General features: G+C 40.0%; 1 protein-coding gene across 9 annotated transcripts in view; it reads left to right on the top strand.

The window, feature by feature from the left end:
* The window catches only part of TUB (TUB bipartite transcription factor), a 208,234-nt gene that overhangs the window by 157,929 nt on the left and 35,420 nt on the right, over positions 1-14,885 (top strand). For 4 of the 9 annotated variants that reach the window (XR_014790837.1, XM_084854966.1, XM_084854988.1 and 1 more), the window contains one exon: positions 4,395-4,532. The exons of 2 other annotated variants lie outside the window; for them this stretch is intronic. Coding sequence is in view for 5 of the 7 variants with exons in the window: in XM_084854966.1 (XP_084711092.1) it covers positions 4,395-4,532 (138 nt within the window). In the remaining 2 variants the exon portion in view is untranslated. The remainder of the gene's footprint in view (positions 1-4,394; positions 4,533-14,885) is intronic. 3 more of the 9 variants (XR_014790853.1, XM_084854972.1, XM_084854986.1) reach the window with 1 other exon arrangement.

Raw genomic sequence — 14,885 nt, 5'->3', positions numbered from 1 at the left:
GATGCCTGATTGCTTTTTCCAGAACTTCACATCAACACAGATTATTAGAACCAATAATCAAATGCTGGATCCCCATTGTACCCCCTGTTCTTAAAAATATTAATCTATTTATAACTTCAGAATTGCCCCCATACTTTGTTTCAAGGCCACCTGCCTACTCCTGTTCTTGACCTCATATGAGAAGGTGAAGAGTGGTCTTTTGGCTGACAAGACAATTAGTTCCTGTATGGCTTGCAGAGATTCACAAAGTTGGAGCTATTCTCAGCAAAGCTGATTGCATAGAATATATGTCACACATACTTTTACCAGCACACATTGTAACACAGGCGTTCAGCTTCAACCACTGTTAGTATTAGTCGTCACATGGCCACTTTTTGTCATGGGAGAAATGTCACACCTTCCACTTTTTATATTATATGTTATGTTATTGGTGATCCTTGCAATCAGAAATATCAATGAAGGACATATTTCACTTGTTCTAAACTGGTGCCTAAGCCATTTTTGGCGGAAGATATAAATCTAATAATAAAGACATAAATCTAATAACAAAGATATAAATCTAATAAATAGATTCATTCCTGTACCCACGTAGCTGGAAGTAAGCCCCACTGAACTCAAATGGAGACTTTCTTCTGAGCAGGCATGCATGTATGTATACCAGTTGCTGGAGAACACGGGCAGTGGGGTGCCGTTGCACTCATATCCTGCTTGTGGGTCTCCTGTCGACAGGCCACTGTGTGATCAGATGGACTAGATGTGCTGGACTAGATGGACCCTTGGTCTGATCCAGCAGGGCTCTTCTTGTGTACTTACTGTAACAGTCTCCCTAGAAATGGTACTGTTTTAACTTAGGTAAAAACAATCACTATAATTAACTAGCAGCTGACTCATAGGTGTTTTAACCCAATTCACTTAGGGCTAATGCACAGTCAGACAGACCTGCACGTGAGCAGGTGCGCCATAGGAACATAGGAAGCTGCCTTATACAGAGTCGGGCCACTGTTCCATCTAGCCCAGAATCGTCGACACTGACTAGCAGTGACTCTGCAGGATTTCAGGCAGGAATTTTTCCCAGCCATACCTGGAGATGCCAGGGATCGAACTTGGGATCTTCTGCATGCAAAGCAGGTGCTCTTACCATAGAGCCACGGCTTTGTTCATGTGAGAGAACATTCTTGTGAATTGGTCTATTCATGTAGACAGCTGCAAGCCATTTCTACAACTGGTGCTGTATTATTTCCACTAGTGCATTGCAGAAATAGCTGTGGTTGTTATCTGTGTGTAGCTGAGATCACACAAATGTTTTTCTACATTATCATGGACCTAACTGGCCTAGCAGTGGATGTGGCTGCTTACATGTCTGAGAAACTGACTCTCTATATTTGTTTTAGATCCCATTTGAAACGGAATAATGGATGGTTAGAAGAGAAAGGATTGTTCTCTTTTTTGATATGCCACTTTAGGTTAGGTATGACTTTCTCTCTGATATGGAGTAGAATTAATCTTCACGCAATAGTGCATTATTCTACTCTAAATCTCATTTCTGTCAAAATTATAAGGCACTTAGTGTAGCTTTTTTGAAAATCTAATTTTGCTGCTTTTATCACCAAGAATTTAGTCTTTGATATCTCCAGTACTGATGATGTAGATTTAAGATGGTAACTAGAATATGGATTAGTCCTAACGCGTAATAATATGGATTGTTTAAATCCTTGCTTGACAAAGTCACATATATTAAAATACTGGCTTTGACAACTGCTGAAGATGTTTCCCATCTTTAGAACTAATTACTCAACCCGCAGCGCACAGTAATAGTTGTTTTTATAGCTTTCATCTAATGCTAAACAAATTGCTGATAGAATAGGAAGGCAAGTGGCAGACAACTAATAGAAAGCTTTTGCATTTCTTAAAATAAGCAGTATAGCAACACATGCAAATCCATCCACCCTTTAGACACTTCAGTACACATTTAAATTTTGTGAGGACTCACCAAGGCTCAATCCTGGAGTAGTAACAAAGGAGAGACTGCCTATGAACATGTATAGATGCGGCTCGGATGTTCCAGGATATGCGTGACCTACATGCAAGCCTTTTGCTGTTGTCTTGCTCCTCCCTTTGCACAAATTGCAAAACAAATAAAGAAGCCATAGTTAGCCATAGCTACTTGTTATATCCAAACCAGGAACTATAGTTAATGGCTTCCAAACAAGCCAGGTATAAAATGGTTTACAGCTAGCTTCCAAATCTTCACTTGTTTGGAAACCATTACTCATAGCTCCTGGTTCAGAAGTAACAGGGAGCTATGGTTAACTGAGCTTTCCTGGTATGTTTCAGTGCTCGCATGAAGGGAACAGCAAAGCAGCCGGAAAGGGGCTGCATGTGGGTGCACCACGTATGAGTGTGTACTGGCCAATGACTCCCTTTTCAAAAAATCTGGGTTTCTATACAGCTAAACAATGTGAAAAGTACATCCAAGGTGTAACTTCAGGAAGGAATTGGTGATTATCTCTAGGCGTAAGACAAGCTATTGAAATCCAGATTGCTGGAATTACCAGACAAAATGATAGACCTAGGAATGCCCAAATCTATGAGTCTGAGTGATCTGACAAGCTAAAATCTCATTGCTAGTAGATGCTGCAAGCTACATACACTAGATCTAATGGCCTACCCACCAGCTAATAGTGCAATCATATGCATCTTTATTTGGACATAAATCTCACTGAGTTCAATGGGGCTCTTGATATTCTTTTAAGAAATTAGGGCTTCTACACATTATTAAAATGGACTCCACACTAATTCCATCTGTGTTCTTAAATTATGATTTAGCATCCTAATTTTTTTTTAAGATCTAACGTAAGAGCTCAGATACTCAAGCAGCCAAAAAAACCATTTTTGAGAAATAGATTCCACATGGCAAGCGGCCTTGAGAAAAGAACTGGTGTACTTATGAAGCCACTTAATTATCTTCTGAAAGTTCCAAAGCTGTAACAATGACTAGTCATGCTTACAGGGGAAGTTCAAGGATCTGCGCCTCTTTGGCGAAAGGGATGACAAAGGGTTGTCTTCTCAGGGATTGGCAAACTTGTGGCCTTCCAGATGTTTTGGCCTACAACTCCCATCAGCCCTCACCAATGGCTATGCTGGCTAGGGCTATTGAGAGCTGTAGGCCAAAACATCTGGAGTGCCACATGTTGCCCAGCTCTATGGCATCCTGAAGACTAGGTGTGCTGTGGGTGTGAAGAGAATTACTGTTTAATTTTGTTTCCTTTTGTAGATGTGATTTGTTATGGAAATATATGCCTGCTTGTGCTTCAGATGAGCAAACATGAATATATTATGAAACCACAGGTTCTTTACAGGTTCATGCTGGTTAAATGACTAGTGCTGCAATCTTGTGCATACTTGCTTTGAAACACGCCCCATTGAACTCGGTGAGATTTGCTTATAAGTAGACATTCACAAGATTGGGCTGCAAGTAGTTGAATATGTTGTTTCAGGCTACGCTGGCACAAAACCTCCTGCGTTCAAATCTGGTTCTGTTTTGATTGGGTTGTCCTTCCTCTGTTCCTGTGCTCCTCTTTGTGCATTTGTAAAACATATATGCAAAAAGCAGCAGAGGAGCAAAGAGAAGATAAAGGACAAACTAAAATAATATACTTCTGGTAGGCATACCAACTTGTCATATTGGGTAGCTTGCCAGTAAATTTACTTCCTTACAGGGACTTCCACTCGCTGCTTGAAAGGGCAAGCTGGTGCACCTACATATAAATGAGATGATTTGCAGGTAAGGGCTGCTGTTCGCAATTTGCAGTGGCAAGCTTGATGGAGACTCTGTTCCTGTGGATCTGTCTTCAGACCTTATTAGCAGCACCACAGGAATGTTGATACCCTTTTATTAAGTTGCTGTTTTCATGTACATATGTATTACATCTTCACACCACCCAATAACCAAAGTTCTCTGAGCGGTGTGCAAATGAAGAACATAAAATACAAAGTAAACCTTAGAAGTGGAGTCCTAATTGAGGACATCACATGGGACTAGGTGCAGTTGGCACCATCATTTCCCGTTATGTCCTTGGAGACGGGTAAAAACAGACAAGGCTGGTTCACACAATCAAAATATCAACACCACAGTGACCAGCAGTTACTTGGCCAGTACGCTGATGCTGTAGAAGATGAGACTCGACATGTAAAGTTTGTAAACAGTTCAGCTATAAACCTGAAGCCTATACTGTTTTCTTTCTGCTGAACTAATAAACAAAAGCTTTTACAATCTGCTTTCTTTGCTTACTTCTCTTGTGGCTTCATAGATTTCTGACTTCTTCCCTCCCTTGTTTTTCTTTCTTGTTTTCTTTGTATTTTTGCGGGGGTTGGGATGTCCTGACTCTCTCAAGCAGTACAGGAAGCTGATCAAGAAGACATAAAGGTGGCAGCAGACCCTCAAGCTCCAAAATCAACTAAAAAAACGAAGGCAGCCACAGGAGGCTGCCAAACTGGCAACACCAGAAAGGAGAAAAAGGGGAAACACAAAGGTTAGCTGCATGCTGCTAATTATTAAATAAGAATGAGACAAATAGCGAGAGACTTATAGAATTTTAAGGGGATTTTTCATTGCTTATGATCTTGTTTAATCTATGCTTTGTCCAAAACCAATGGTCTTCAGAAGCATTTAGTTGATAGATAGAGTTTGCACTGTTCAGCTGAGGTAACCTCTGTGTCTAAGTACTAATATTTCCATTGCTTTAATTGGTGGTGTTAAGTACTGATTTATTTACCACTCTCTGGAAACCTCAGAGCAAGATATAACATACAGGAAACCCAAAGTACAAAATTTTACCAATAAAACAATATTGAAATAATGCAGATAAGAAAACTTAAAGTCCCCAGTGTTCACTGCCCTTACAATCCTAGCTTAACCCCAGTCATCAAAATTTTAATTGGAAAAGTTTACAGTACTTTCAGAGATATTCCTATTCAGTTTCTGCCAAGTCTTCAAAGGGTGGAGGTTTTATATATGTGTCTGTTTGCCACATATACAAAGTTCCATAAGATCCTCTGCTATGACACATGGCTGTTCTTAATGGTAATATTTCTCCATGATATCTAGCATTAAAGGTCTGGCTACATCGGTACTAATTTATTCTGTCCATCACATTTGTAGGAAAATTCTTTTCTGTCACACCTAATAAACATAAAGGCCAGTGTTTAGTGGTAGATTCTTGGGTTCACCTTTTTGGATTTGGGGATGGACTCTCAAGAGGCTTTCAAACTGGACTGCATCCCCACTGTACCTATTTCTGCATGTGTTCAGAAGGTGCTTGCATCTGAAGTGCAGTCACAAAGTGCTCTCCCCCCGTCCCGATATGCCATAAGGTGGGACAGGCCGTAGCTCAGTGACAGAGCACCTGTTTTGAATGCAGAAAGTCCCAGGTTCAATCCCTGGCATCTCCAGGTAGGGCTAGGAAGGAATCCTGCCTGAAACCCTGAAGAACCACCGCCAATCAGTGTCGACAATACTGGGCTAGATGGACCAACGGTCTGACTCAGTGTAAGGCAGTATATATAACTCAGCATATTTAACACGCTCATGTAAATTATGGACCTACTTATCCAAAGTATTCAGACTTTCTTGAAATCTTTCAGTTTATACAGGGCGATGACATGATACTGTGCTTGGCTAAGGAAACAAATACACATTTGATCTGTGAATTTGAAAGGGCTATTCATTTTATCTAAAGTGCTGGTGTGCTCTCTAGCTCTGTATACAATAGACAATACAAAATGCCCATTGAATGATTTTGTGTATTTCCACCATGAAAGGCCCCTCTTAGAAATTGGTCAGGACGGAGCCAAATGCCGCAGGTGTTCTCCTGTGTGATATTTTCCTTTTACTGCAATGGTAGGCCTGGGTCAAAATGGCTGTAAATGTAATTAATTAAATCTAGACCCAATTAATAGGCTTTTTTTAAAAAAACGGATTTTGTGGAAAAATGTAGAGTTTACCTAAACTGGACTGAATTTAAAGTCTCTGTTAGATATGAACAGCATGCTTAATTTCAGTTTAGGGCACTTCGAAATGTGAATGCTTAGTTTGTATTTCTAAAGGAACTTTGGAAGTGTTTTATTTCTCCAAACAAACAAAAAACAACAATATGAGACACAAAACTTTGTGAAAGCATATTAAACACAGTGCTTGCTTATGATGTGCAGATTAAAAAATAAGCATAATTCATTATATTAATTTGTAGTTTTGCTGCTATTAACTTGGTTTCAACACATTTATTTATATTATTTCTCTACAATAATGCATGTATATATGTAATGTCTAAAATATTTTAGGACTACGGGTTGTGTTCAACTGTGTCCATCTGCTTGTAAAATGGACACTGCTGGTGAAATGGATTCCCCCCCCTTGCAACCCCCAAATCCACTCTGGAGTCTTGGGGGGGTGGCTCCAGAACAGATTTGGAGGGGGTGCATGGAGAGGAGATGAAGGGGAAGCTCCACTGCAAGAGCAGAAGTCTGCTCATGTGACTTTGGATGTTGCCCCTATTAAGTATTTATTTCAAGTTACACCCAACCCAGTTTTTCAACTTATGGGTCCCAAAGAACTCTGTCAAATGTACAGGCAGTGGTATTTATGTATTTATTATTATTTATTACAAGTATATCTCACCTTTTTTCTTCCTTAAGGAATGCAAGGCAGCATACATAATCCCCCTCCTCTCCTTTTTAGCCTCACAACAACAGCCCTGTGAAGTGGGTTGGGCTGAGAGACTGTGACTGGCCCAAAGTCACCCAGTGAGCTTCCATGGCTGGGTGGGGACTAGAACCCAGATCTCCTGACTCCCAGTCCAGCACTCTAGCCACTACGCCACATTGGCTCTTTGATGGCAATAAACTGATGCAGAGGGATTGCGGGGTGAGGGTGGGTCTCCAAATATTGTTAGGGAGTTTATAGATGTGTTTCCTCAATCCAGAAATGTACCTCAGGCACAGGTGTGATGATGTATATTGGGAGCACCGTCCTTTGCCAGGGCTGTGCTGTGCGCACTTGAGCTCCGTGAGCACATTCTTTTGCTTATACAGACTTGCACTCCCTGTCAAAGTGAAGGCCAATCTGCTCAAAATCATCAGATCACACATAGGGCTAATATTTTATGTTTCTGGTTTTTAAAATGCCACACCTGATCTTCAAGAAAAGGTGGGAAAATACGAATATGTTAAAAACAAAAAACACAACCCCAACCCCTCGTGTAAAATATATGTCCCTTTAGAAAAAAGAAAAAGATTTTTCCTCAATCTTTTCTTTACATATTTGGGGTATCAGAACAGCATTATAGTCTATTATTGTATCAGCGTTATGGTAGCGTCTGGGACACTATCATCCTGAACCATCTAAAGCTTATATGTGCAATGAAGCAGGATTCTGTATATGTATCCACAGCTGAATGAGGAAGTCCATGTGCAAATGGGCCCTGCATCTGTGTAGTGATCCAACAGCTGGGTGTCTTTACACAGAACCCAATGGGGAAAAAAGCAGGAAACTGTGTGCTGATTAGCTGTTCAAGGGGTGTGTGTGGATGGCTCAATTCATTCCCCCACCCCAAGTTGCATTTCCCACCAGATAGCTGATCGGTGGAATCACTTTTGCTATTTGAAAAGGGCTCTGCTTAGGCAGAACCATACTGGATTGGACACTATAGAAATTACAGTCCAAAGAGGTGGAGCACATGTTACAGCTTCCATGGGCCCATAATGGACCCACACTGGTAGTGAGTCATACCCACCACAGTTATAATGTCCACAAGTACTCGCCACATGGATTGGGACCATTCTTTTGTGAATCTCTCCCACAGCTGTTGACTGGGACATAAGAGAATGGAACAGCCTTTCCACAGTTTTGCTTTTGGTAACCCCTTGCTTAATATATAGAGTACACTTGGATGTTTTTACCTGCACGTACAGTAGGAATGCACAGTGCTGGGAGTTCAATCATAAGTAGAATTCTGATGGCCAAAAATATGCATAAAATCACAGAATTTATTTTGTGTATGTATTATAGCCCCTATTATGATGGACCTAATTGAGGGCCTTAAGAATCCTGCTGTACTCTAAAATAACATGTCCCTAAAGGGTTTTCATGCATTCAGCTGTTGTAAAGCTCCCATTTCATAGCATGACTGATCTCTTTGTGCTAAAAGGAGACCAGTTTTTATGAATAATCAGCTAATTGAGAGCTACAAACTGTTGAATTGTACAGGAGCAGTACTCTCTCTTACAATAACTGAATGCAGGACCTTAGATGTATAGTGCTTTTCTGAGTGACTCTGTGACCAATGAACAATGCGATAAAGATAAGCATCCGGGAAATACTAGGTTTAATCAAACTACTCTTTCATAAAATGAGAAAAGTGGTTGCTGGATATGGCTTATTGTGCAGGGTGATTGCACTTCCCATGTTCTTACAGACCAGTAAAGAGCTATGCCTTTGGTGGGATTCATAACAGCTGTTGGGTCATCCTGCCTTTGTAATGCATGTTAATAGACATCCTGATTTCATATATATTTTCTAAGCCTCCATTTGTTGGCAGGGAAATAGCAACTACAGTAATTTGCAATCACAAACTTTATCATTTCACAGCAGTAAAAGTAAAATGACATTCCTGCTAGATTGCTACTTAAATCTATGCATTTGTGTCCTGTATATGCAGTTACGCATTGGTGTCAGATGACTCATTAAATTGCCCTTTGCCCTCAGAGCAATTAGACTGTAGCAATTATGATTTCAGAAATGAGTTCTGTTTCTAACTCACTCAATCATTGGCATACTAATTAGGAAAATACAGGGAACTGCAAAATTTGGATATTAGGAAAACTTGTTAACCACATGTTATGTACATGTGCAACAAAAATGAAATTCTGCAAGTCTCTTTCCACAGTTGTAACTGAGCATTTTACTATTCTAATACAGTAGGTTTTTTCCTACTACGACAAATTATATTTTGTGATATTTAGGACAAATAATAAAAAGGTGAGTGAGATTTTGTTGTATCACACCTCCAAGGGTACCACCAAACCACCATATACATCCATTCATTCTGATGTTTATACCCTGTCTCCCAAACATGCAGAAATGAATTAGAGGGATTACTGCAGAATTAGGTTCTTTCTTTAAGGATGCAGGTTTAGGATGCAAGATGAACCCCAACCCCTACCATTTCAAATCTTGGCAATTCAAAAGGGATGAGTGCAACAAGCCATGAATAAAGATGATCCTTTGTTGTTTGTCCTCAGCTTTTGACATATAGAAGTAAAGTGCCACTGAGTGTGAAGTTTCCATTTAACTGTTTTAGGTAGTTACGATGGATTAATCAGTCTTCTATAAGAATTTATGTATCTTCTATAAGAATAAGGTCAAAACTTTTGCCTAACCTGCTCCCTTGCCCAAAGCAGAATGCTAAAAAAAGACAATAGATAACAAATCAGAGGATGCAGTGCCAATTGTGCCACCTTCTTACACAGTTATCAGTAAAATAATCTAAAAATAAGGTTTGTTATCATTGAAATAGTTTCTTAACAAGTGAGGAATTCAAACCATTATCCATCTACTTGGCCCATTTAGTTTTCAAATGTGGATCTCTCAAAAATCCAGGAATGAGAAGTCCTAACAATCTCTTTCTAGTAAGCTATACTTAAAAAAGGAAGATTTTTTTTTTAAAAAAAAAGAATAGATGGTGCCTTCTTTTACTGCCAAACTCTTACTCTTCTTAATTTCAAAGCAGTCCAGTGTTTCTCTGAAGTATTACAGTGCCAACTTTTCACCAGGGATGGCAATGATGTGGTTGTTTTTTTTAGCAATGCTTCTGAATTCTAATGTGCAGATGTCAGTCCACTGTACATACTAGGCTTTTGAATGTCATAAATGTCCCTAGAAAAAGAGCAATGGATTCTACATCCGATGAGATCAATTGGTTTGTTTGTAGTCTCGCATACATTAGGACTGAGATGAAACTGCTCACACAATTACATTTTTGTTTTCATCGGGCAAACACCTAAAGAATTTTTTAAAACAGCATTTTTAAATAGAAATCTGACATTTAGAATGTATATACGCTAAAGTTATAAACTAGTTTAACAGTCATTACTTCTCCCCGGGGGAACTATATTCCTGTGAGTAGGGCTAAGGATGCCTAATAGAGAATCCTTTCACTCCCACCAAGCTATGCTTTTCTTTCCAACATTGCTGCTGTCTTGTCACTGTTCATGTCTGGATGTCTTCTCTCTTACCTTAAGTTTAATTTATCCAAAACTGAACTCCTCCTCCTCCTGTGTCCTTACCTTCTTCCTTGTTTCTCCAAGTATGCAGTGTGGGAGTTCTCTTCCTCTTATTTTCTTCAAGCAGCTGCAAAAACCTTCCATTTCAAACTTTTGAACCCTGCTAAAATTCATTGGGTTGGATCCAGAGGTTCCCTTCCATGACTGGAAGGCCCCTTCCACAAGAGGAAAAGGATTCTTCTGACTTAGCATAAGATCCTTATGTAAGAAAAGAGAACTCAAATCCATAGGTGGATGGTCTGAAGGCACATGAGGCAGCCACTTTGCTGAAGCTAAGCAGGTCTGGGCCTGGTCAGTGCTCGGAGGGGAGACCACCTGGGAACCACATGTAGCCACCTTGCGTTCCACAATGGAAGAAAGGTGGGATATGTAATAAATAATAACAATAGGTGTACTTAGGTTTGCACAAGGTCTTGCACAGTGTCACACAATGTCTACTGCTGGCTCTTCCACAGCAGTTCATAGAACAGCACCACTGCCAGATTTCTTCCGCTTTAGATCTAAGCCATTTGTTTGTTTGTTTCTACTACAGAGATACTGGCTTATGCATACCCTATGCACATTTAGACGAAAAAAGTCCTACTAGCCATGCTTAGCTATAATCCCTTCAGTGGCGCCTGTTTCCATATTAGATCCAGTTTAAGTTAGTTTTTTAAAAATCACAAATGCAACTTTTTCACTTTTTAATCTACCTTCCCTTCTTTCTCTCTATTTACCTTCTTCTAGTCTTTGCTCTGGTGGTAAGAGAGAACTTTGGGTGGTTTAAAAGAACAGTAAATAAATAATCTTCTTGTGGGCTGCTTATCCTATTTCATTCCCTACCCTTCTCTCTTGCTGCTTCCTGTACAGAGAGAGGGCAGAGCTCAGTGGTAGAGCACATGCTTTGCACACAGAATGTCCCAGATTCAATCCCTGACACCTCCAGAGATGGCTAGGAAAGAGGCTTGCCTGAAACTCTGGACACTGCTGCTAGTCAGTGTCTGTAGTATTCCTATGTTCCTTTTTCTGGAACTGGCTGCCTGAATCCACAACTCTCCCTTCCTGCAAGTGTTTAATCAACATCTACAGATGCATCTCTTCAGCTAATAAGTTGGATCCAGACCAAGTTAGTTGCATTTCAGCCCCATTGAAATCAACAGGACTTAAATTAGTCATGCCTAATGTTTTGCATTGATTTCAGTGGGTACCTAAGTGCAACTAACTTGGTATGGATTCAGTGTAGTATATCTAAATATACCTCAATTTAACTTATGATCCCTGCCTCTTCAGGTGCTTCCAGATGAAGCTTTTATTGTGCAATCACCCTGTCTCTTTCACAGATGTTTACAGAGGTTCCAGGCAATGATGTCTTCCTCCCATAACCCTTGCGAATTTTTCCACAACATCTCTACTTTTTTTCCTTTCTGCAAAAACTCCATTAAGAAAAGAAAGACGGAACTGTACAATGCCTGCTGGTTGCTAGAACTAGGAGTCGTCTGCTTGGAAGCACTGTTCTTCTCCTTCCTCTTCTTTTTGTGTCCTTTCTTCTTTCCCGATGATCTTGCCTACTTTTTAGATTGTTATGCTGCAGACAATATTTGTTAACTGTAACTAAATTATTATTATGGTGCCTAGTGCCTGAGGCACTTTATTAATATATTGCTGTTATTACAATTCTAGGATTCTTTTGGGAAGGTGGTATTCTAGGTTAATATGTCATAGAATTACTGTTTGACTGATAATGAAAAATCTTCTGTATGGATGACCCCATGTTCTAATATTACGAGAGAGGGATAAAAATGTCTCCCTACCCACTTTCTGTGCACCAGGCATAATTTTGTACACCTCTATCATGTCTCCCTTCACTCTCATTTTCTCCAAACTACACAGTCTCAGATGTTGTAACTTTTCCTTATAGGAGAGCTGCTCCAGCCCCTTGATCATTTTAGTTGCCCTTTTCTGCACTTTTCCCAACTCTACAATGTCCTTTTCTAGGTGCATTGACCAGAACTGTACACAGTATTTGAAGTGTGGTCGCACCACAGATTTGGGTAAGGGCAGTATGATCTTGGCAGTTTTATTTTTGATTCCTAATTATGCCTAACATGGAATTTGCCTTTTTCACAGCAGCCACACACTGGATTGACATTTTCATTTAATTGTCCACTGCAACCCAAAGATTTCTTTCTTGGTCAGTCACTGCTAGCTCAAGTCCGATCAGTTTATATATGAAGTTGGGATTTTTTGCCAGTGTGCATCACTATACCCTTGTTGACACTGAACCATATTTGCCATTTAGATTCCCAGTCTGGAGAGATCCTTTTGGTATTCTTTCCAATCCCTTTTTGTTTTAACCACCGTAAATAATTTGGTGTCATCAGCAAACTAGGCCATCACTCCTAATTTCAGATCATTTATGAACAAGTTGAAAAGCATTGGTCCCAATATAGATCCCCGTGGAACCCTCTGTTTGCATCCCTCCATTGGGAGAGAGCAGTTACCATTTATTTTTCAACTAGTTACTGATCCATAAGAGGACCTCTCCTCTTATTCTATGACTGCTAAATTTGCTCAGGAGTGTTTGGTGAGGGACTTTGTCAAAAGCCCTTTGGAAGTCTAAGTAGACAGTGTCTACTGGATCACCCCTGTCCACATGTTTATTGACACTCTCAAAGAACTCTTAAAGGTTAGTGAGACAGGACTTGCAGTCGCGGAAGCCATGTTGATCCCCTCGTCCTTCTACATGCTTACTAATTTTATCGCTAATAATTATTCCAACCAGTTTATCCAGAGCAGACATTAAGCTAACTGGCCTGTAATTTCCCAGATCCCCCCTGGATCCCTTTTTAAAAATTGGCATTACATTGGTCACAGAGGCTGATCTTAGGGACATGTTACATATTTTTGTTAGAAGATCTGAAATTTCACATTTGAGTCTTTTAAGATCTCTAGGATGGATATCATCTGGACCCAGTGATTTATTAACTTTCAGTTTGTTAACTTTCAAGAACATCTTTTGTCACTGCTATTTACCTCAGTTCCTCAGACTCCCTTTCTGAAAACTTCAGTTCGAGCACAGGTATCTGTTCTACATCTTCTGCAGTGAAGACAGATGAGAAGAATTTAGTTAGCTTCTCTGCAATCTCCTTGTCCTCCTTTAACTCTGTTAAAGGGCAGCGGTCCAGCTGCTGCCCTAGTTGGTTTTCTGCTTCTAATATATTTAAAGAATTCTTTATTGTTGGTCTTTATGTTGTTAGTGATATGCTTCTCAAAGTGCTTTTTTTCCATCTCTTATTGTCAGTTTGCATCTTATTTGCACAAGTTGTGCTCCCTTTTGTTCTCATTTGGGCAAGACTTCCATTTTCTGAAAAAGCCTTTTTTTTCTCTAACAGCTTCCTTGGCAGTTATGTGAACCGTGCTGGTGACCCCTTGGACTTGATGCTATCTTTCCTAACCTGTGGTATACATTCTAGTTGAGCTTCTATTATTGTGGGTTTTAGTAACCTCCAATTATTTTGAATGGATTTAACCCTCTTGACTCCCCCTTTCAACTTCTTTTTTACCAGTTCCCTCATTTTAGAGATATTTCCTATTTTGAAGTAAAATGTGACTGTGTTGGAGTTCCTTGGCAAGTTTCCACTTAAATACATATTAAATCTGATAGCAGCGTGGTCACTGTTTCCAGTTGGTTCAACAACACTCACATCTTGCACTAGGTCCTGGGCAGCACCATTTAGGATTAAATCAGGGTCACCTCCCCTCTGGTCGATTCTATGACCAACTATTCAGGCCCTTTATATTATCCAGAATGGGGAGAGGGTTAGGAATGCATGCCTTGAGGCCAGTCTAGGATGCATCAACTTTTAAGGGCTCCTACCATTTTGAAGCTAAAACAATTTGGGTGGTGGCGATTATTAAAATGAGGGGAGGGGGAATAAATGTTTTCTTCAGTCCTAATTAATTGCCACCCAAGGAGTTTTAAGCAGTGGATAGAGCTAACGTCTTGAAGAATCCTGGTCTAGGAGGGTGAAATTAGGGCTGGTTAAGGGATGTGTATTAATTGGTGCCAATGGAATCTTCACTCCCAGGATGAAAAGTGATTTTAGGAGGTGATATTCGAAGGGGCTGTGGCATGGGGGGGAAAGGTTTAAACCTCCCCCATGTGCTGTGGTCCCAAAGCTGCTCGGGTCTCCCATGACTGCTGTTGTTAAACAAAGAAACTGTACATTAAATTAATTTACACCTTTAACTTCACATCTGCTTTGGCTCCTGGACTTGCTGCCTGCTAGTACTGAAGTGTTTAGGACAGGATGTCCAACAGCTTCAGACATATGACATTATAGTTGCACAGTTGACACAGCAGATTACACTTGCACTGATTTTAGCATCATGTTATTCATGTCATGTACTCTGTAAACTAACAAAACAGGATACGGGTGCCACTACTGGTGAAGTGATTTTAGTACAGCAATTGGAAGATCATACAGATTTTTGCAATTTGCCACAACAATTCATAGAAATGTAATCCTTCAAGAGCTAAAATTTATTATTGTCTCCTGGAAGTTTGA

This window comes from Heloderma suspectum, chromosome 1 (genome assembly GCF_057233095.1).
Source record: "Heloderma suspectum isolate Gila_16-S chromosome 1, 16-S_ref, whole genome shotgun sequence".
NCBI classification, from domain to species: domain Eukaryota; kingdom Metazoa; phylum Chordata; class Lepidosauria; order Squamata; family Helodermatidae; genus Heloderma; species Heloderma suspectum.
The sequence above is the reverse complement of the archived record's forward strand: the minus strand, read 5'-3'. Positions and strand labels throughout refer to the sequence as shown.